Below are 24,791 nucleotides of genomic sequence, written 5' to 3'. Positions count from 1 at the left end.
CTTCGGAATTCAAGTTTCAAGTCTGTGTTGTTAATAACCTCTACAAGAATTGTAGTAATTCTATATTAGGTTAAGCACTAATACCTATCCTTGTAATTCTAATGTGTTAAGTATTTACTTTAAGCTTTCCCCCCTTGTATTAGTACATCATGTAGCCAATCGTTTATAAAAAAATGTAATCGTGTTTTAATCAGGTAGATGAGACTAGGTTTAATTAATCCAGTTAATAAGGTAGTAACTGGTCTATTTTTCAGCAATTACAATTATAATTATCATATAGAAATATGTCTTTAAATGAATAATGAATAATTTTGTTTTCATTTTAAATTAAGCAACGTTATATTATTATTCTAGATGCTAGTTGTTCATGGGTTTGCAAAAGCATTATTGCTATATTATCTGCAGACTTAGTTTTCCAATTAATAACAATACCCAGGGAATAACAGCAGACCTGGGTAATTTTAAAGTTACTTAAATGTATGCTTTTTAATTTGAAGCAGGCAACAGAATGAACATATTACAAACCAGGAAAAACTTTCTGTATCAGCAGACCTTATAGATCCACAGACATCTGAGTATTGTGATGAATTTTGTGTTTTTGTTATTTTCTATCTTGATATAAATAGATTATTAAAAAAAAAAACACTGTTAAGAAATGAATAGCACAATCATCTCTGGTTTGAACAAATAAAACACAGAAATGTATTCAAGGTGGGAACTGATCCTGGCCTTATTAGCACAGCCTTTTCTCTACGCTGAATTCAGTTTGTCTTTGTTGTCTTGAAAAACCAGCACTGAGAATTATGCACAAAAGCTTCTATACACATATAGCCCTAGGTTCTTATATGTGGATAGAAACATCTCAGAATTGACGTATTCAGCAACAAAGAAGAATGGTTGTGGTTATTGTGAGCTTTAGTGTTATATAGTATAATCCATCATTACTAAGAATCCTTTAGTGAACCTTAACTCTTCAATTGGTTATATTTTACTGTTTCAGAAAAAAAAGCAATGTGCCAAGAGTAACAACTGATTAAGATCAAATCAATCCATTTCACAATAGTGACTATAAGCAAGGTCTTCTTGGAGGACAAAAATAAACCTTTTCAAATCACAAGACAGCTGTTTCAGCTCAGCACACCGCATTCATTCGATGGAATGGCCCCCAGAAGGGTTACAGAGATCAACCTCCAGCAACTAACCATCTCAATTGTATTAAAGGGATAAGGGAAATTAGGTCTCACACATGTTGGGAACGAGATATGACAACATGAGGAATATGCAGGCTGGGGCTATGAAAAGATCCGTGACCTCTGTGGAGATTTGCTACATGGTTTTCAAAGTGGGAAAATAAGAAGTTGGGAGCAAAGTGATTTTCGATGTCGCATTCATGTAACCAAATTGCTTTATGCATAGTTTAAAAGGTGCCGAAAGTGGATGCATGGTACATGTTTTCCAGATTGATTTGAAATCTGTTCATAATAGCGACCCAAATAAAGTTTTAGAAATGTCTTTGCAATCGGGCTCTTGTTTTGTCCCTTTTGAAGAGCTCGTCATTGTGGTCTAGAAAATGACATTGTTGAACAAAGAATCAACCGTACATTACCAGTACTGAACAAAAATTGACTGTAGTGCCCTTGCATGTGTTATGCATCCAACTGAAAAGCAGCTTCTGTTCTTTTATTTAGTATTTTTTCAGTTCTTTAAAGGATGCTGGAAGGACTGTATTCACAAGCTAGCTTCCTCATGCACCCTCACAAAATTATCGCATTCGTGCTTTTAAAAGACCACCGAAGGAGGAGATATGAATTCAGTCACTATGGCAACTAAATCCTTTTCCCCCCCACTAGACTCTCTTAGCATGTGCTGAATATTTTCACAAGCATAATGTGTTTGAAGAGTGTTCTAATGTCAGTTAAGTAAGCTAAGAAAAACAACTAATAGCCACTATTTTTAAGATGCATCAGACAGATACTAACATTTCTGAAAAAGGCTCTTACTGGTCTCGGCGTTTTCAGAAACAAGTGTGACTATAGTGCTTAAAATCTATATTTGGAACAGCAGTGTACTGGATGAAAATAGAAAACAACATTCAATCTGTTGGAAACTAAAATATTCTGTATTTATCATGAGTGGTCACGATCGACCGAACTAATAGGATGGTCAGACAGTTCGAAACTTGTGAAAATTCAGAAATTCGTGACTTTGGAAACAATTTGGTCACAATAATATGTATGGATGGTCGGGAAAACCCCATTAAAAGACTAAAATAACCCACAAATAACTAATGCAGCATAATAAACATTTAATATAAGCAGTATGGATGATTTGGTAACTGTCATTTGATTTAAATAACCTTTGCAAGTTATTGGTAACAAGAAATATAGGCCTACTATGTACCAACCTACCGACCTTTTCCCTTCCTTTTTTGGATCCAAAGTGAGACTCTTCTCCATAGATATTATAGAAAGGAGAAGCACTGCAAGGAGAATTATGGTCAGCAAAAGTATTAAAGATCCCATAGCGATCATACAGAATACAGAAGGAAACAGTTGGTCGCACTGAAGCGAAGTGATCCTACATCCAGTCTTAAACTCCAGTTCAGAATACAGCAGATTTGTCAGTGGCTTCAACCAGGCACTTCAAAACATTGAGATTTCGAAACATTGTGTATTCGATTCTTCGTGACTGCACTGTACTTATGATTTTCTGAGATGAGATTTAACTGTTTCTCACCTGTGAACTTATTCAACAAATATATATTGATAAAATATGAAAATATAATATACCCTGCAAGTGTGAGGTCTAGTTCAAAATGTGAAGGCTAACGAGTATTTGTTCCACATATTCAACATATAGGTTTTAAATGATTTCTATGTTTAAGAAATGTCTGATAGTGTGCCAAGGAGAGAGTGGAATGATAAATTATGTTTAATTTCGGTTTGGATGTGCAGAGGTGTGAGTAAATGACAAGTAATAACATCACCAAGCTCATTGAGATACACGAGAGATTTAACATTCAGCATTTGTCCTTTATTATGTCCTATCGTAGAAAATAACTTGAATGCACACAGTTGTCATTTGTATCCTCCTGTCTTTCAGCCCTGGGTAGACAGATAAATTAAAAACAGTTCAGACGACTTTAAGCACAGCTGATGAAAGGTTTTTACGGCAGAACAAAGTTGTGTTTTATTGACCTGCATTTATGGGTTGGTGCTAACAGCTAAGAGTGCAGATCTTATTTCGACAGGCTCGGTTGAAAAAGACAGTAATCTAATTGACGACCCAATTACTCAGGGTGCAATTCACTTAACACGAGGCAGACCTGCAGAAACATCCCATAACGTTGTTTGCCCAGCCTCCACACCAGCAGATCAGTCACATTTTCAACAGATGGGGATGGAACAACTTACCAGGGAATATTCTTTAATGGTGTGGGATCAATGCATCTTCAATATTTCATCTCCAGACCAATCTATTTCACTCCTGGCTTACACAACATTCCCACTGAGGTCTACAATATCTGAAAGGTCTTTCCCTCTCTGATGAATGAGGCTACAATGCTGTCCTACATGGGCTCTACACACACAAAGATATCTCAAGATGACACTGACATATTAGACAACATGGGTCTATGACCGACGTTTGTTTTTAAATATTTAAAATTAAATTTAAAAACTTGAAAGGAGAAAGGAAAGCCTGTATTCAGAAGAACAATAACTGTTTTCTCAAAACTACCTTTTCGGGGGGTTTATTATACGTTAATACAAAATCTATGAATATCTATAGATGGGATAGTATTACTATGCATTGTTATTAATAATTTTATAGGCATTACATAGTATGGTAAGTATAGCCCTCTTAACAAATATAAGCACCAATAGAAAGCAAAACAAGTCCAATAAATGTTTATTATATTGTAAATGTCAACACTTTTTGTACATCACATTTACAGGTACATGTTATACAATTTAATATATTTTTATATAAGTAGTAGTTTTAATAATTGTTTGACTTTAAGGTGATGCATTATTTTCAACATAATGCTACATTTTATAGTCCTGCTTTGCACTGTTGAAAAAAGATGAACCCTTGTAAGTAGGATTACAGATCCTTATGAGGAAATCTATTATTTCCTCATGATATTGTAATTCTTAGAATAGGCATTGGATGGGATATAATTCATTTGTGCATTTATTTTAGTTGTGTATTAAACTTATTATATATCCGTATTATTATGTGGCACCTTCATTTAAGTTCAAAACTATTCATTTTAATAGCATTTTGTAAAGATTTGAATACCTCAGATAAATCTTTATAGCACAGTACTATTCTTTAAATGTGCCCTTGGTTGTAATCAGCACCAGCATTTTATGATGAAGTTGGCATGAGCTTAATTATTTTCCTGTGAAAAGAAAGAAGTGATAATCAAAGGTGAAATGCTATCAAAGCACAATCTGACTTTTTTCTGGGAGGAAGGCCAAGCTGTAATAAATGCTGTCAGCCCTTGTGTGTGATAACTGAATTCCTATATTTGATTATTCGAGGCTTGAAAGCCAATATCTAGTCTGAATATTAAAACCCAATGACATCTTTCTCTTAAACTGGGTTATTTAATATGACCTATGTTATATCACCTTTAAAGAGGTTATTGCCTTGTGTGAATGTAAGTGTTCAGTTACTAAGATTGGAGCAATAAACTAAAATATACAAATTGACCTACATTAAAATATTTTAAAAATGGATTGGGAACTAAATATAACAATGTGGATACTTATGTTCAGGATATGTTTTATAAATAATACATGTTTTGAATGTACAGCTAGCTTTCGTGTGACACAGACGTATTTTCAATTTACGCGCTTGGTGAAACATAAACCCGCCATATCTGCCAGGACCAGCTGCATTTTGTTGTTGTTATTTTGGATTAAGCCAAATTAGAAAATTAAACAGAGCATTTTATTTGAGTCCCGTTAAGATAAATTAAATAATATTGAATCAATAGGATACATTGCTACAGGCTGTGTTGTGAGAGATTACAGCAAATACACTCTAATGCTTAAACAGTTATTTATCTATTTACTTATTTACTGACTGGAAGAATTAAGAGTGTGATAGTGTTTTCCGTGATTTTGTTTAGAATGTTTCAACCATCTGTCACAGCAGATGATGTGGATACAATAATGACAGGATGTGTCACTCTATAGAAATGCTGAGCTCAAAGCCAGCTGGTCATATATAGTATAAAAGCATGCTGGAATGGTATTGAGGATCTGTAGGTTTATATTGGACTTTTAGCCCTTGAAGCTGAAGCAGATGACAAACCATACGTTTTTCAGTTGTTTTCTTAGTTCTCTCTAGGCATTTTTTTCGTACAGCTACCGCTTTGTATGTATCTGTGGACTGTAATCTGCAATCCAGTGTTTCATCATTAATCAAATGCATCAATCATTCAAGGCAGATTGATGAGTTTTCGTACCATTTTCCCCTCGCATAGATCCTTGTAACTGGTCATACATTTTTACTTAAAACAAATTACATATCCTTGGATCCATTATATTCCTCTTCTACCCCTTTTGTGAGTTCCTCAATCTAGATGAATAACCAGTTATCACGAGAGTCTCTATGAATTAGTTTTTACGTAAAGGCAAACGTATACTAGGCCTATATACAATTCCAGTTAATCATATTTCTATCATGCTATCACCAACACATATTAATTCATATTTTAGAGAGTTTGATAGGATTCCATGTGACATCAACAAGTTTCCAATTATGAGTTATTCAACAGTAGTTGGATGATTTATGTAAAAAAACTAATGCTATTGGTCCCAATATGGGTTCATGAGGAACCCCAATCAGTGTATCTTGTGAAATTAGCTTCAATGGAAACAAATAAACACACAATCCCGATATAGGTTTTTGATTGTCTGATTTGACAATGTTTCTTCTGTACATCATGGTCTTTTCTAAACCCATTCTGACTATCTCCCAAATCACCTGTTTTACCTTTTTTATGTGAAATTACATTTGAGTGCCTCTAGTATATACAGTGTCTTCAGTTATTTGTCTAGAATCTGTCAGTGGCCTATAAATAACTTCTCTCATTTCTCCCCATACAGTTGAGAAGTTGATGTCTAGACCGTATGATTTATTGGATTTGAAAGCATCTATTCCCACCGGTACTCTTGCACGTTCTGAGTTCACTTCATTTAGGGTGGTCTGCATTGTAGAATATATGGGTGTCCTATCTCCGTAACATTTTAATATTTATTGCATCTCATGTTTCCCATCTGCCTGTACAGATAGAGAAAAGAAAGACCAAATTCTCTCTTTTAATCATTCTTGTGTTTACTTTTTTCTTAAATGGTTGTGTGTGCTGTAGGATGTCTTTATGAAAAGGTTAGCTGTATAATTGACCAATTTGTCTTCTTTGATGATGATTCTGAACATAATTGTTGGGATTTATTTTTAAATGAGCAAATTTAATTATTTCCCTCCAGTTTCATGTGAAATTGTCCTGCTTCAGTACATATTCATTGTTGCTAGTTAACTTAGGTAGTGTCTTTTCATTCGTGAAATGATATTGTAATAAAATTAAGACTTTGTGGTGTTAAATGACTTAACTGAAAAACTTTGTTTATCACATTTCCCAATAACTGGTAGAGCACTATCCAAAAGAAATAAAGGCTATTGAAGCATCAACAGTTTTGAGATCATAACTTCATTATACATACAATCTCCCTCATAAGATAACACTACATGTTTCTGTTTTTCCCTGTTCAATAATAACTGTCCAACCAAGTTAAATCGAATTTTAGCAAGATTTAGTAATGATTGTCTCCAGGTGTTTGAATTAAATAGCCAAAGGAAAGTGTCAGGGCACCCAAAAGAAAAAGAAAACAAACTCTACATTTTGAAATACATCCTTAATTCAGTAGCAATAGGGTCAAACTTTAATTTATTACAAAAATCCCATTGTAGCCCACACTTTAGAAGCCCAATGTCATCATCTTTTAAACTTTTAATACACCTATAATGAGAACTCAGCAAATTTGATCACAGTGAGAATGGCAATTAAAGGACAACAGAAAAAGTTTTTGTTGGCTCAGCTGGAAACCCATCACATACGTTTAGCCAGGTTCAAATGATTGCAAGACCTTGAAGGAGAGCCTGTGGACCTATAACAGTGGTTTTTCTGCTCCTGGGAGATTTCTACATTAAGGTGAGTCAGTTTGAATCACTTACCGCTTCATCATACAGTGAATGTGCTCTGTAATTTAGTTTGAAGCAGATTCCTATTGTATTTTCTGCAGGTGATGTATAGATTAATTTTTAAAAGTATTTATAATTAATCTCTTACAGTACATCTGGAAGACACCTTACATACTAATTGACTTGCAGATAATGGAAGTCCAAAAAGTCTCTGTAAAAGAGAGGTCAAAGGTTAATAACACTGGTATCATATATATATATATATATATATATATATATATATATATATATATATATATATATATATATATATATATATATATCAGTTTCTTTTATTTTTTTACAGAGGGAATTCAGCTCAGGCACTTCTTGCGTTGCTATCGATGCACCTATAAGTGTTGCATATCTTGTGGCAATTTCCAGTACAGTGACCAATGTCAAACCCTGCCCCCTGCTGGTTTAGAGTGCTGATCAATATCTCTATAGACACTTTACAGTAGTGTTGAGAAAATGAAGCTACATTTTCCAGTAAAGTTTTAAGTATGACTTATTTGTGTCCATTAAGGCTGAATTCTGACATCAGGCAATACCATTTAAATGCAGACCGATTCAAATCAAAAGTGTAACTGAAAAGAAAATCAGTTGAGTACATGATCGATCAAGGTTTCAGCCCAACAATGGTTATTGTGTGGAGTCAAATGCGTGGACACAAAGCTATGTCCAGAGATACACTGTGGTGAATAGGAATATCGTGTGTACTATGTGAGAGCATCACGCAGTAGTTAGGTAGGTATAATGGACATTCCACATAGGACCAATCATCCAAAGGGCATTATTACACCCACCTCTTAAGTCCTTGCATTGAGCATTGAGCCCACTAACAGCTTTTTGTTTGTATTTTCTTTTTGTTTTCTTACTACTCAGCATTGAAAGTATTTCCTGTTTCAGTGCACTCTCTTTTCCAGAATTGCTAACCTGTGGAAGAGAGAGCAGAGTTTTCAATCAATTCCCACAAGTATGGTGCTGCTGGTATTCCTTCCAGAGATGGCAGACTTGACCCATATACATGCACCTGCAGACGTTCTAGGGTATGATTACCACAGGACTAAATCACAGAAAACATCTCTTGAGAAGCAATTGTTGAAAGCCAGACCTGCTGTTTATCTAGCTTTGTCTGTGTTTGTATCTTTTAAAACCAGTCATTAGAAAAATTTCCTGAAGTATAATTAGCAAAGTTTAGAATTGGGAGGTGTTATTTACCACAACAAACAATCAGTTCAGAAACCCTCCATTCATTCTAAATGTGGAATGAATCTCAGATCAACATGGTGAGACTGCATCTTCTCCAAATCCCATAAATGATATTCGTTATAATAAAGACATATATATATAAAGTGCTCTAATTTTATGAATGAGTGAATGCGTATTAGTGTTTATATTTTTCTGTACAAATTGACTGATTCTACTACAGTGCAAAATGCTAACACAGACTGATCTTTGCCTCATCATTTGAAGTTTTTTTTTACCAAAATATACAGCCTAATTCTTCCTACTGCAGGATGGAAAATAAATAAAATGAAACATCAGGCTTTTCATTTTGCTCAAATGATGTACCTGTCACAATCTGAATTTCTGCAACATATTAAACAACCCCAGTCCTTTAGCTCAGCAGCAAATATGATGTTTTCAACTTTGTATTGTATTTTATTGCCCTGAATTTAATTGACTAGCTAATAGCATGTCAGCACTATTGAGCAGTGAAATCATTTCCAGTACAATTAAATGTCTAAACAAAAATGAAATTACTGCATTTTAACTCAGCAGACACCATAAACTCCTCATGGTATCTACATAACTCATATTTCACAATGGGAACAGCCAGCAGCAGCATAAATATGGTTTAAATGGAGGGTATCAAAAAATAATTGAGGCCATAGCAGTACAATTGATAATACACTCCAGTGTTTTAATGTTTTAAAAATAGTTCAGAGGTTTATGAATTAAGAGAATAGTTTAGACAATAGTTTAAATGTGAGTCTGGTTCGACTCTTATTGGCAGTGGTACATCTTTATCTGGGATACAGATGAAAATGTCCTATGAATATGTTTAGGTTGTTTATAGTTTATTATTGTCAGTAATTAAGATACATTTTGCATTCAAATTAAGTTTATTGATCACATCTGGATTACATTTTGGTCTGGGCAAGGATTAGGTTAGAGTTCCCAGTAAAGGTTAGGGTTTCTACTTAAACTGTTACCTGAGATGGGTGTAGATTTTCATGGGCTTAGCATTATATTTAGATTTTTGCTAAGGTACGTATTCAGGGTGTTTTATGGGCAGATAAATCTATTGATGTAATGCAGTGATGGATACTTCCTATCTCCTAATTTAGCAATGTCACTGTTCATTTGCCTTTTACAATTCAGAATATATTATTACAAAATCACTGTTCAGAGAATTCTTCCTTCACACTTCAATGCTCTCCATCTTCTGGAGAGAGTTATATACTTATAATTACACATTCTCTCTGAATAGTGTGAATAAAGATACACATAATACACATTTGTGTTAATATTCATTTTCTTACATTTCTGAAGTTAGAAAAGCATTATAATTGCAGACTAAAGTCATGCTTTCATGATAGACAAACGGTAAGCCTTTTTTAACAAAGGCAGTTTTTAGCAAGTGGATTTAAATCTCTAATTTTAGACCAATCATTAGTCAGAATCATAGAGATATCCCCCATTAATCAAATCCAGCCATGAGGTATAAAATTAAAATCAGTCAGCATTAAAAATGGCTGATTTAATGTAATCTGAGATAAAAATCCATCTAACTGTATTATTTCATCCTGCACTACATCTGCCTGAGGCTGAACGTGCAATACTGAACACGATGCTATACTTCTGGCATGTTAATTTAGCCAAAAATGAGTTTAAGGACACTTCCAAACTTTTTCTTAAACAGGGAAATTATTTGATAATATTTTCTAATACCTATTTACATACCCCCTGATTCTGTTTTTATAAACCTGTCTTTTGCATGTACTACTAGGAGTAGTTTCCCTTGTTGTGTGAGCTATATGGGGAAGCTATTATGCAGCTCACTGTCAATTCTACCCTCTATTCAGAGTTATTACACAACTATAAATATGATCAAGACAAGGCTACAGAGGTGATAGCTATTTCTAGAGTATCAAATTAAATGTGATGGCTTTCTAATGAGCCAGTATCCAAAACCTGGTTCTCTGCATGTAGGGTAAATTACAGTATCATATGTTAATGCAATTGAAATGTTATTCCAAATATTAGTTCTGCCTCAGCAGTTTCCAGTCTCCCTGTTTCTGTAAATAAGATATGACTGTGATCCCTCGCAATGGAAGAGATGAAAATGTGTTTTTGTGAAAATTGTTCGATTTGATGTTGAAAATTATATAGCTCTGCTTTGCTTATTTATAACACCCACAAAAATAACACATCAACATCATATTGTATGGCTTGCTTTATTTTTTATTCATTCTTTATATGTTATTTTACACAGTTTCTTAGCTGTGGACAAGCTTTGTAATTGTTTTGGGAAACCAAATTCACACTGAAGCTTTTTATGCTGCAGAATATGCAGGAAATCTCGGCACATTCAATTAGTTCACTCTTTCTTATATTAGTTTAGAAGCCAGTTGTTTCAGGAAGAAATCCACTTTAGTTTTTCTAACTTCTATGGGTGTCTGAGTTTAAAGCAGAGGATGTGGGGCTTATTATTTATAACAAGGTCATTTTTAAGCACATAACTATTACTGTGAATTGCTGAATAGAGATACATGTCCTTGAGTAAAACTGTCAGAAATAAGGTAATCTTGTTTGTATCAAAGACAAATCTGTTTTCATCCTTAATCACATTACAATAACAGATTGAATAGTCTTACATTAGAAATACGTGCTTGAATCTGCTTGAAACTTAATTAAATTAAATTAAATTGTATGTATATATGTTTAGCCTGTTTTAATAAAAACAATTACAATTTATCATCAATCACTGAGTCAATCAAGCCTTGCATGTACTCATTTTATTTAATTTGGTCAGACTGACCAAAAACACCCCCGCTTATTCCCACAAGAAATCTGTTTCCCTTGTGGTAATTACTCAGACATTAACTGTGAACTTTCCATGCAACAGATGGGATGACCAGAATTTATGTAATGCTCTGCTATTTCCAACTCCCATTTGTTTGAGTATTGGGGTGTTTGATACACTACATGAGAGAAACATCCCCAGATTTCTATTGACTGGGAGCTGCAGTGGTTTTGTTGTTATTAGGTGAGACTGTTTGTTTCCTTGACAATGAGTAACCAAAAGCTGATTTAGCCACAAAATGTAGGTGTAAACAGTATTTTTCCATAACAAAAACAAAAAATAAAAAGTAATTCATTGTATAACTAACAATACTCTATTCCATCAACGTCTCATGAGGCATATTTTGCCAGTTTATATGTTCACCTAGTGGTGCCTATGACATTCTGAAATAAACTCTTTCTCTATGGGCAAAAAAATTGAAGATTGAGTTTTACCAGTTCCCTAAGGAAGAATATATCTGTATCCTTGCCATCCTTGCAGTTTTACCATGTTTTGGAAAATGAAAACAAGTAAATATTGTCTTTTACAGTTTTAAATGACAAGTTTTCTAATCAGCCTTCAATAGTGTCCATTTCCCACAATGCTGAGCGTCCGCTGGGACTGATGTATAGTTTTAATTGTTACATCTCAGCAGTTTTCTAATCCTATCAGCGGGGCCACTTCATGTACATTTATAGACCACCATCTGTTGGATAATGATGTATTTTTTAACATGACAGACACCTGCCAAATCCTCTCTTTCTCCATGTCCCTCTTGGTTAGGGAACATTGTCTTGGTATTTGTTACTCCCATTTCTTTTAACAGCAAGGCCTATAAAACAGGCAAAATGAAACAAACAGCTTGTGGGTAAGAGATACTTTTGAAAACAGAGCTTCTTGCCATATAATCAAAAATAAAACTGATTCAAGGGTCCTGTATGTCATAAATAATGTCTAATAAGTAGAATAGTTTTTGTTTTCTGAAATTAGGATACAATTTGCCACACCATCTGTGGAAAGCGAGCTGCCATGTACCTGTCAGGGCTGGTCTTGTGGATTGATTCACTTTAATTTTAATTTCCAGAGGTATTTTTCATGGATTTATTTGCTTAGAAAAGTGAACAGATAAGCCTCATTATTGCACTGGGACTTACACTGAAAGAGTCTAATGTAAGAAGTTCATTCAAATGCTTTATTCATATTTAATGCAGGACTTGAACTATTCTGCAATGAAAGGTGACCATATCATATTGACTTCTCCATCAGACGAATAAATACATTTCTTAACAGAAGCTACGGTTTGGAAATATTTTATTTCTTCTCACTTCTCAAGAGTGGAAAATTCCATAGTCAGGAAAACATTTTGAATAAAAGTATCTCAAGGCTTTTAAAGTTTTGCTGTCTTGTCAGTCTTTGTTTATCTAGGCCAGGTCAGGTAGAAAGAAAATCTATTCTTCCTTAAAAACAATGACTGCTTGCTTAATAATTAATAGTTCATGTAACTGCCCTACACATAGAGTCTGTAACACAAGTCACAAATACCAGCATAGGTTAAGTTAGATCAAAGCATCATGAGGACTGAAGACATTGACAATAAAAACAACTTTGATGCCTTATTTTACCTTGAAAGCTTTGATTGGATAAAAACTCTGGGTATCTGGGTAGTATTATAAAACAGAAATCCCCATGAAGAGGAAATTGAGTGGTTCCTACCATTATGTCTTGGGGTCATTTGTTCTTCAGCTGAAACAGGATAAGTGTAGTTCAGCTTCCTCAATTATCTCTGCATATGTTCGTCTGACATAAGAACATCAAGCTAAATCTTTGTTATTAAAACCAATAATGTAATTACGTGGATGCCTCACAGTATATGAAGGGAAGACAGGGTTTAATTAAGCAGGGTCAGAGTCTAAAACACTCACAGATTATTTCCCAAAGCCAATTTTGAATTTCAGCAAAGTATACAACCTCCAATATGGTCTAAACAGTGTCAGAAATGCATACACCAAGAAAATCAAAGTAGACAGTTGCCATTGTTTGGTTTGTTTCTATTAAGGGCTTTAGTGGATTAATTTGATATGCTGATTATTTATTTATAAAACTAAATACAAAAGACATATTTGTAGCAATATCTTACAATTTGCTTCCACTCTTTTAATTCAAACGCGTTCCCCCGACAATTACATGAAAACCTGGGGAAACTGGCTCTTAGGTTTCAGAGAAATTAAAATCTGCAAGGCTAAAAAAATGTTGAAAAAAAATCTATATGACTGTCAGGCAGCACATAAGTCACTCCTCCAGCTTTCTCATATCTTGACAAAAATTCCTGTAATATATATGGAATATTTGTAGCAAGGGAATATTGTACACACCCGCATATACACACACATTTTGAATGAATGCCCTCCATTGTAAAATACACATTTAATTCAACTGTATACATATCTGAATTAATTAATGAACAAATTAATGGGTAAATAAGTGATAAGCTCTTCAAACTGTTGTCATATTGGCTCTCGGTATGGGTGTGACCTCTGAAGGGCACAGCTTTGGGAAACATCCTGTGAGTGCTCTGCAAAAGCTGATACTACACAAAATTAAATTACCAAAGGATGTGCTCTCAGAATTCATTGCCACAAAGAAAACGCATAACTGCACTGCTTAATCGGAAAGTGTCCCTCTGTTTTGTAAATAAATAACTAAATAAATGTTGAATAAATAAATGTTAGATGGCATTATTAGTGTGTTATAATATAAAACATGTCCTGGTGATGAGATTAGGTATTGTCCTCTATTATTCAATTGTAATAATTCACCTCCAAATAGAGTGCTTTGGCAAGAAAATAGTATACAAAAATGGCATTGAGCAAATACATTATTCATTGTTTTCTCTTTAACAGCCGCCTCATTAATCTTGTTCACCATAAAACACACCATTAAAACAGTTAATTAGTCAGTACCCAACCATTCATTATGAACAGCAATACAGAGTGACTATAATATCATTCAGTTGAAATGCAACTGTGGCTAATACATGAACTGAGTTATACACAACTATATACAAATATATATCTGCAGGAATACACTCAGCCTTTTTGTTCAAGTTGATTTCATATTTTGTATTTTGGGTGGGTCCAATTTGTGCTTTTTCTTTAAATATATGACTGCCTATCTTCAGCAAAGGTTCCAAGGGTTCATCTGAAATGTGTTTACCAGGCCTGTTATCTGTTTTTCTGCCTCATTAAATCTTGTATCCAGCTTTACCATATAACTGAGTGATTGTGGAAAGACATCTCAAACGTTTGGAAAATATCACAAATATACGTCTGATTGTTTATTTACTCTGGATACAATTTCCAAAGAAACAAATCACAGTCTTTCAATTCAAAGTATGCAAATGGGATGTAGAATATTAAAATAAGGTAACTTTGTAAAATCTGTCTTCTTTAGCACATCCATTCTCAAAAGAAATTCAGTGTGAAATATGCTTGGTTGTTTTTTAAATTATCATTAATGACTGCTATTGGTTTGCCTGGTTATCTAGTCCCAACATTGTTCCACATTTCGTCCAGCAATGAAAGATTTCATTCTACAACTGATAAGAAGGGTTTCAGGAGCTTTTGCCAAAACCAAATAAGACTTTGATCGATGGAGTATATAATAATGTAGTTAGATATGGCTTGAACTCACTTGGCTGAGAGAAAGATGGTCTGGCCGTGTCAAATATAATAAAAAAAATTATTTAAAAAGTTAAACTTCAAAACGCCAAAATAATGTGGAAAACACAGTGCTATATGTTTTTATTTTTGGATCACATTAAATAGTTCATTTGATAAATGAAAATGGACTAATTCTCAATATCTCAATAGTTTTTAAATGTTAAATATGGTCATGTAAGCAACACATTTTTGTTTAAATATCCGGGCACAGTATTACTCTGCATACTTCAATCTATCAACATAACCAAGTAGGCTGAAAAATATCAGTAAAAGTTCAATATTATGTTGTGCAAATACTGAAGTTATACAGGAAAAAGCCTTGAACAAATGATACTAACCCCCAAAAAACAAGTGCTGCCAATATCTTAAATATACTAACATTAACACTTACTGTACCATGACAGCATTTTTTTAAATTAAATTGTATTTATTTTTGTACACACCAGGCCCCATTTAGTTTTTATTAAAAAAACAACATACACAAAACTTCAGAGTTTATACTGGCAGTATGTTTCTATTTACATATTATTTAAGAAACACATCTTAATAACATAAAACTGTGATCATAAATATATTTACATGTTTATAAAAATGTCAAATTAGTTACATTCTTTACATATGTGTGTGGGAACATGTTCACGTGTGTGTGTGTGTGCATGTGGTATTTGGCACGAACAAACACCATGGGACATCAGGTAAACATAAAGTTGGTTGTTTTAGCTTTAAAGTGTTTTGTTTGTTTGTTTGCTTGTTTATATATTATTCATCTGTTTGGACTTTCCTGCTCCTTGTTTGTGAACAGATCCCAATAATCACAACATTTGGGAGATGCTGTGACTGAATCAGGCACAAGGGGATGTCCAGGCTTCAGAAAGAGAAGAGGGGTGAAAATATGCCTTCTGAGCTGCTAGGTCTAGAGGACCAGGTCTGGTCTTTCAGCGAGCTTCAGTGCCTCATGCATACCTGCTGCAGAGAGCTTACGATTTATGTTTCTGTACTTGCACTGCAGTAAGTTGCGGTAAGTGGTCCTCAGGTCTCTGTTGAAAAAGGCATATATAAAAGGATTGATGAGTGAATTGGCATAACCCAGCCACAGGAATGTCCGCTCTACCCAGAGAGGAATGCAGCTGCACTCAATACCACAGATGAAAGGACGGGCCGTGGAGAGCAAGAAAAAAGGCAACCAACACACAGTGAAAGCCCCTACAATTATCCCTAGGGTTGTGGCAGCTTTCTGCTCCCTCTTGAAGATGGAGATATTTTTTCTATCGTTCTTAAGAAGCCGTGAAAAATTGGTGCATTCCTCAGATTCTTTGTGCTGTTTGAGAGCTCCTGTGACACTGTCAATGGTGTCATTTTCTTCAGCCCGGGGAAACCCAGTAATCGTGTGTTTAGCAGCACTCCTCTTCGCAGCCCTGTATATCCGATAGTACATGAACAGCATCACTGACATGGGGATGTAAAACGCCACGGCGGTGGAGTAAATGGTGTAGCCAAAGTCTTGACTGATTAAGCACACCTTGTTGTCATTGACATTCTGCGCCCAGCCAAATAACGGCGGCAGAGTAATGGAGGCTGACAGGAGCCAGACAGAAACGATCATTTTGGCCATAAACTTTCCATTTTGTCTAACAGGGTAAGTCAGAGGCCTTGTTATTCCCAGATACCTGAAACATCACAGAAACAAACAGTAGGTTAAAACAACTCAAAGAACTCAAAAGACACATTGATAGAATATTGCTATTAAGAATTGTGCAGTTTTGTGGAATGAATCTAAAACCAAGATCAAATCTGCAATTATAGAGGAAGAGTGTAAATTAAAGTGTGCAGTTAGTCACTGATAAATTGACAGGTCTGGTGTTTCATTTAAAAGTCTAACCACAGCTATACAGAATCCCTCTGTGAACTAACCTATGTCTACAAGTCAGTCTTCATCTTTACATTAGAGTAGATATCTACTGAATATTCAATATTGTGTATTAAAATGAATTTTGTAGCAATAAAATGTGTTTATAAAGTAAACGCTGAGCAACATTTATTAATTCACCCATGTGGATATGCTGTGTTACTTGCTTTTCTGACGCTAGAGGGCCATTCAAACATCCAGTCCAGAAATATATTATTATTATTATTATTATTATTATTATTATTATTATTATTATTATTTACTTCTTGGCAGACGCCCTTATATATATATATATATATATATATATATATATGTATATATATGTATATATATGTATATGTATATATATGTATATATATATGTATTACAAAAGGTATTATTATTATTATTATTATTATTATTATTATTATTACTGAAAACTTGGTGGAAACAAACCTTAAATAAACCGTGGACAGCTCTTCACACAAAAGTATACAGTTATAATAGCTCGTTTTCTACTGAATTCAGCTAGGTGTGTAATTCTGGTATTAACTCTTAAACTTTTAATAAAAACAAATGAAAAAAAAATGTTAGCCTTATTCAAATATATATTCATATAGATATATGTCCACCCTGAAGAATTAATCTACTCATATAATTGTATTATGACAATACATGTTACCCTTCACAAATATAGGAATGCCATTTTGGAGGGATGGATCCATTATCCATTAGTTTCTGTTCGTATTAATCTGCGCAACAGGGACAGGACTTTGGTAGCCTAATTACAGCCAGTTAAAGACAAACTATGAAAGAATCTGCATGTTTTTTTTATGTTTTTGCAAATATACAACTTCTCTTCCTAGTATGAAAAAATAATCCTATTATCATTTCAAGAAGAAAACGGATTCATTTCAAATATCAGAAAGGCAAAACATGTAAGTTAAAGTTGCAAAACACAAACTAAAAACCAAAATAAAAAAATCAGCAAGAACACACTCATATCAAATAACCTATACTTACTTCTGTAATTTATTTAAATTCCAATACATGCCCCATGCACACATTAATTCGATGTGACAAACTAATGAATCCTTTAAATAAACACAAAGTTTGATATTAACGTCCCATGTGGTCGCAATGCTGGACTCACCTGTCAATGCTTATCACACACAGAGTCATGATAGAGGCTGTGCAGCACATCACGTCCATGGCAATGAAGACATTGCAGAAAACCTGGCCAAAGATCCACTGCCCCCCAATGAGGTCGGTGACACTGACGAAGGGCATCACGGCCAGAGCGACAGACAGGTCCGCCAGAGCCAGAGACACGATCAGGTAATTGGAAGGCTGTCTTAGCTTCTTCACAAAACACACAGAAATCACCACCAGCAAGTTCCCAGAGATGGTCAGCAGAGTGAGCATGGTCAGAATCCCCCCTATGACCACTTTCTCTATGTTGCCATAGTTCAAAATCTGTTCCCCGCATTGTGTATCGTTGTCCGCGAAAAGGCTGGGAGTTGGCAGGGGCGTGGGGGTGGCTTCTTGGACAATCTCCAGTAAATGTGAATCCAGATCTTCGGAAATCATGCTGCTGGTGCTGAGCTCCTGGGCTGCTTCTCCTATCATGTAGGGTCTGATATTACCGTAAATAAAACTGCTGTTGATGTCCATAACCATTGTGATGCCCGTTGTCCATGGAGGCAGCCTAGTGTTTCCAGCAACACCTACAGATGGGCACCTGGTCCAGCCACAGTCCTGCCTCTGATGATGATCTGCCTATCGGGACCAATAGGCAACATCTGGTCGGAGGAGTCGGTGAGGGTGAAGGCATGGCACAGGGTGAGAAGTCTTCAGGGTCTGCAAAAGAAAGTATTTGCTGAGGCTTTAAAAGCAGAAGTTGTGACTGTGAGGTTGCTGAAGCTGCTGCTCGCTTGTTCTGTCTGGGGATGGCACAAGAAAACTGATCCTGGTGCTTTAGAAAGCGGCCATATAAGGCTGTTCTGCGTAAGACATATCATGACGCCATGCACTCGCATGTGTTGAACTTGGCCAGCCAAAGGGGATTTCACAGTTGATCCCCTTTTTTGTAGTATTTGCATTATTATTTATTTGTATTTGATGTGTGTGTGTGTGTGTGTGTGTGTGTGTGTGTGTGTGTGTGTGTGTGTGTGTGTGTGTGACACAAGTCTATTTACGCTTTTATAGATAAATAGACGTGTGTGCGTTTGTGTGCTTGTATGTTTGTGAAATTAAATTAAATTAGTTGGATAAGAAACACAAATAAATATCTATGGTATACTTTTTGAGCTTTTCTGGAAGTATAATTATCAAATACATTATGATACCCCAAATGCATATTTTTATCAGCATGTTTTTATTGCTCAGAGATGGCATTGTATAGACTAAAGGATGAGTTGGTATTATTTAAAATTAAGATAAACGAAATAGAATACGCTTTTCATATCTAGAATAGAAGGTGTTAAAATATCCAACAACCACAGAAGACGCCTGGTTTTATAATGGTACTTTGGTGACACCTGGCGGTGAATATATATATATTTCGCTGAATAAAGGGATTAAGGTTAGGTTTCAGGAGGAAATCTTCTACTGGAAAGATATATGTTCATTATTTGCTAATAATTACCTTTTCCGATAGCACACTCCGTTAAATGTATAATACTTAATGAATGTCTAATTGTGTAACTGTAGATAATGTTACAAATGTGTTTTTTTCAGGAACTGGAGATGTATTTGTCCATTTTGAGTTGGTTTAACCCAGGCTACTATGAAGTGCATCGTTGCTGGCTAGAGCATACAAACGGCACTAAATATATCAATCCTCAACTTAAGGTCAGATGCATAAGTGGTACAAGTATAAAGCTGTTAATAAAAAGTTATAGGCTTGTGGTTTGAGTGAATACATTTATTTTGTTATACATATGTACAAAAAGTGGAGTAGTGGTGATGTTATTGTGGAATAGTGGAATAGTGGTTGTGGGTTCAAATCCCGGGTGGGGCAGTGCTGTTGTTCCCTTGAGCAAGGTACTTCACTTAGACTGCTCCAGTAAAATGCCCAGCTGTATAAATGGGTACAAATGTAAGTCGCCCTGGATAAGAGCGTAATGTAATGTAATGTTATTACGAAAGCACAGCTGTGCAGTATAGTATTAAGTAACCTTGCTTTCCCCCATCAGATGCCAGTGCTATTAACAAAACCACAGTCACGTGTTGCTTGTAGTCTCGTCTGCACGGCTCCACCAATAGAATCGGTGGGATCCGTCATATCTGCGCAGAACTGCGGAAATCTGCACTGGAAGAACGCGAGCTGCGCACTGCAGTGGCAATGGCTGCGGTGGCTTTAATTCAAGGAGCGAGCAGAGGACTGGGGCTGCAGTTTTGCAAGCACATCTTGGCGACGAAAGCCCAAGTCACGGTGGTGGCAACATGCAGACACCCAGAAGCTGCCCCACATTTGCGGGAGCTGAGTGCCCAGCACCCCGGGACAGTGACGGTGCTGAAGGTAGATGTGACCCGAGAGCAGGACATAAGAGACGCCGCGGAAACGGTTAAAAGCACATTTGGGAAGCTGGACCTGCTCATCAACTGCTCGGCCATGCTGCACCCATCTGGGAAGGGCGAGACTAGTCTCAGGGATGTGTCTGCACAGGTACAAGCTACAAAAAACATGGTTTACATTAAAGCAAACGCATGAATGTACTGCACATGTGACCGATCATAAATCACAAGATGGAGTTTGTCAGAGCACATTTCCTGTGTTTAAGGCAGTTCTTGCAACTCTGAGCACAAACGCAGTGGGTCCCCTGGTGATGGCCAGATATTTCAGCCCTTTGCTGGTGAAAGGCAGCGGCGGGTTTGGCCGTCAACCACAGGATCAGTGCCAGCAGCACAGTGGCATTCTGGTGAACATGACCGCTAGAGTGGGCTCTATTGGCGACAATGGTATGAAATACTACTATTTATGTTTTTATTGTTGTTTTAATCTTTTTGGTAGATTTTTTTCTTGCATTAATAACTGAAAGGTTTTAAGAAAGCTCTGTAACAACGCGGATACCATGTTTATTGTAAATATCACTATGCAACACAATTTTTGTTCTTGGGTAGTAAGTATATAGAAAATGGCTATTATTCCCCACAAATTTTGCTTTTGTGACCAGGACAGTGATATTTTGAAATGTACCTATTTCCAATGAGAAACCGGGCGAATTTTTGTCTTTTCATTCACATAAAGTCAGAAACAAACAACATATGAATCCAAATTAACATGTATTTATACTAAAGTAATACAAAAATAGAAGTGAGCCGTTTTCCGAGATTTACATTTATACTGTAAATCACTTTCAGGAATCAGCCCCCAAATGTAGTCTCCCATCATGTTCTCGTTATACTGTCCTTGGTAGCGGCGTTCGAAGTCCAGTATATCCTGGTGGAAGCGCTCGCCTTGCTCCTCCGAGTACGTTCCCATGTTCTCCTTGAATTCATCAAGGGGAGCATCAAGGATATGGACTTTGAGCGACATCCTACAGCCCATTGTGCTGTAATTCTTCACCAGAGTCTCAACCAGCTCCACATAGTTTTCGGCCTTGTGATCGCCCAGGAAGCACTGAACCACTGCGACAAAGCTGTTCCAAGCCACTTTCTCCTTACTATTGAGTTTCTTGGGGAATTCATTGCACTCCAGGATCTTCTTTATGTGTGGAACCTGGTCCGATGTGGCCAGTCACCTTGCTGGACGCCTTGACGTATGATGAGTATGGCTGGGAGGTCATAGGATTCTTCAAAATGGTGGCATTCCTGATGGGTCTCCAAGGCGGTTTTACCAAGTTTCCCTGCTATCTTTGCCTTTGGGACAGCAGGGACACCAAGGCGCACTAACACCGGCGGGACTGGCCACAGCGGACCGAGTTCTCTGTGGGGAGGAACAACATCAAGTGGGAGCCACTAGTGGACCCCTGGAAGGTGCTGATGCCACCACTGCACATCAAATTGGGCCTTATGAAACAATTTGTCAGAGCTCTAGATAAGGAGTCAGCAGGTTTCAAGTACCTTCAAGACTCCTTCCCTAAGCTGTCTGAGGCAAAGGTCAAAGCTGGTGTCTTCATCGGACCACAGATAAAGAAGATCCTGGAGTGCAATGAATTCCCCAAGAAGCTCAATAGTAAGGAGAAAGCGGCTTGGAACAGCTTTGACACATTGGTTTGAGGCTTCCTGGGCAATGTGGAGCTGGTTGAGGCTCTGGTGAAGAATTACAGCACAATGGGCTGTAGGATGTCGCTCAAAGTCCATATCCTTGATGCTCCCCTTGATAAATTCAAGGAGAACATGGGAACGTACTCGGAGGAGCAAGGCGAGCGCTTCCACCAGGATATACTGGACTTTGAATGCTGCTACCAAGGACAGTATAACGAGAACATGATGGGAGACTACATTTGGGGGCTGATTTGTGAAAGTGATTTACAGTATAATCGTAAATCTCGAAAAACTACTCACTTCTAAATCTTTTGTAGTCATTTTTGTATTATTTTAGTATAAGTACATGTTAATTTGGATTCATATGTTGTTTTTTTCTGACTTTATGTGAACGAAAAGACACACATTCGGCCGTTTTCTCATTGGAAATAGGTACATTTCAAAATATCACTGTCCTGGTCACAAAAGCAAAGTTGGGGGGGAATAATAGCCATTTTCTATACTTTTGAGGCATAAGCAATTAGGAAATAACACTTACTACCCAGGAATAAAAAAACAAATGTGTTACACGGTGTATTCAATCCCCAAATTACAATGACAAAAGCTGTGTGCACTTGCTTTACACACTTCACTTCCAAGTCATGTTTCTAGGGACTGGTTTAACCACAACATGCACTGCTTCAATCTGTGTTGAAAGCTGCTAATCTCTTTTGTTTCCCTAGGTTTAGGCGGATGGTACAGCTATAGGATGTCCAAAGCAGCACTGAACATGACTACAAAGAATCTCTCCATCGAACTGGGCAGGGGAAGACCAAAGATTGTGTGCGTCTCCTTACATCCGGGAACTGTCAACACAGAGCTGTCAAAGCCTTACCACAAAAACGTACCCAAGGACAAACTTTTTTCTGCACAATATTCAGTCCAGTGCCTCATGAATATCATAGACAGTCTCAGTATTGAGGAAACTGGGAAGGCGTTTGCCTGGGATGGATCTGAATTATCTTGGTGAACGCGTTCTTGAAGAATATTTGATTCTCCCATTGTGTGTCTTATCTCCAGACACTTGACTGGAAGCGTATGTTCCTGCAATAGTCATAATAAAGACAGAAAAATGCGAATGCAGAGGTTTTCATTTTTTAAATAATATGCTCTCGACTTTATTTGGTCTGTAGTACACTTTTGTTATTGAATATGTAATAATTTGTGTGTAGGATATGATTTTGCATATAAACCTTAAAAAATGATATATAAAACAAATAAACATGGGAATAGTTTCAGTTTGGCCAGCTGTAGTAGCAGAAAGCTTCCACATAGTGGTGCCTCAAGTATAAGGGATTCACAATTCATTTTGGTGAGATTTTAAAATGAAATATTGTAAATACAAATCAAACCTCTCCTTGCTGTGGGATCTGCCGTGATGTGAAAGATCAAATTACATGAATCAATGACTGATGGAAAGAACGGTTTGATGAGTTGCAGATTGTAATAATCACACAGATGTGTCTTATATGATGTTTCTTCTGCTGTTAAGAGAACAATCAGCAAATCAGTATTTAGGGCACCAAGACATACCTTGCATAGGAATGGTTTGGAAACAATTCTGAAAAGGTCAGAATCTTGTCATGTCTGGTATTAAACTGCATGAGCTCCACCGCCATGTTTATTCTAATGTAATCAGTAAGGTCAAATATTCAAAATAAATGCTTAGCACAGGATCAGGTTAACAGGGTAAATATCAAGTTTACATTTCTCTACTAAAATTTATATTTTTATACTGCTGTCAAGTGTATGCTTTTTTCATATACTCTGTTGATAGCAATAGTCTTTGATGATCTAATTTAATATCAATTTAAAGCAGTGCACTGAACATTGAACATGGTGTTTGTGTCACAGTTTGAATTAGGATCAGGCTCACTGTCGGTTAAGTGTTAGGGTGCAGAGTGGGATTGTGGCGAGTGTGGGTGTTAGCTTTAGGCTTGACGTCATGATTAGTGATTGAATTAAGATAAGGGTTAGGTTTTCATTTTTTTCTTCTTAATTTATCTTATGTAGTGTCAGTGAATGCTGCATTGAAGATACTGAATCTTTTACAGCTGAAGGCAGTGACAATTTCAGCCATGTTTAGTGTTCAATTAAACATTTTATTTTTATATATATATATATATATATATATATATATATATATATATATATATATGTTTTAAAAGCATTTTAGAATAACATTAGAAGAATATGGAACAATATAGGAACAAAATCTAACATTTAATGTAACAAATCATTGACTGAAGTCATGTATCTACAGAACATTTATGTAAAAGTATGTAAAAGTAAGATCACACTACAAAGTTATGAGAAGAAATATTCTTGTGTAGTTATTATTGTGGATCCTGGGTGAAGGTATAGTGTAGCTGCGTAGTCAGACCCCACAATATAGACATGTGCGATCAAATATAGTTACATTACAATAGGTCAGTATCTAAGACTAATGCTGAACCACTCAATCTTTCCATCTGGATATCAGTACAGATCTGAGATTAATATTGCACAATTTGTATGTATCACATTATTATTTATTTATTGGCAGATGCTGCTTATCCAGGGCGACTTACAGCTTACACAAAGCATTACAAAAGTGCAGAAATAACAGTTA

General features: G+C 36.0%; 2 protein-coding genes across 2 annotated transcripts; one reads left to right on the top strand and one right to left on the bottom strand.

Moving 5' to 3' along the window:
• Positions 1-15,498: 15,498 nt before the first annotated feature.
• Positions 15,499-18,867, bottom strand: LOC136715784 (5-hydroxytryptamine receptor 7-like). Its single transcript, XM_066693165.1, has 2 exons — positions 18,084-18,867; positions 15,499-16,712 (listed from the first exon to the last, which is right to left on the bottom strand). The coding sequence occupies exons 1-2, from the start codon at positions 18,608-18,610 to the stop codon at positions 15,959-15,961; spliced, it is 1,281 nt and encodes a 426-aa protein (XP_066549262.1). The 5' UTR covers positions 18,611-18,867; the 3' UTR covers positions 15,499-15,958.
• Positions 18,868-20,229: 1,362 nt separating this feature from the next.
• LOC136716112 (C-signal) lies at positions 20,230-23,259 on the top strand. Its single transcript, XM_066693605.1, has 3 exons — positions 20,230-20,600; positions 20,716-20,893; positions 22,864-23,259. The coding sequence occupies exons 1-3, from the start codon at positions 20,277-20,279 to the stop codon at positions 23,148-23,150; spliced, it is 789 nt and encodes a 262-aa protein (XP_066549702.1). The 5' UTR covers positions 20,230-20,276; the 3' UTR covers positions 23,151-23,259.
• The last annotated feature ends 1,532 nt before the right edge of the window (positions 23,260-24,791 follow it).

The sequence above is a fragment of the Amia ocellicauda genome, chromosome 20 (assembly GCF_036373705.1).
Source record: "Amia ocellicauda isolate fAmiCal2 chromosome 20, fAmiCal2.hap1, whole genome shotgun sequence".
In the NCBI taxonomy this organism is placed as follows: domain Eukaryota; kingdom Metazoa; phylum Chordata; class Actinopteri; order Amiiformes; family Amiidae; genus Amia; species Amia ocellicauda.
The sequence above is the reverse complement of the archived record's forward strand: the minus strand, read 5'-3'. Positions and strand labels throughout refer to the sequence as shown.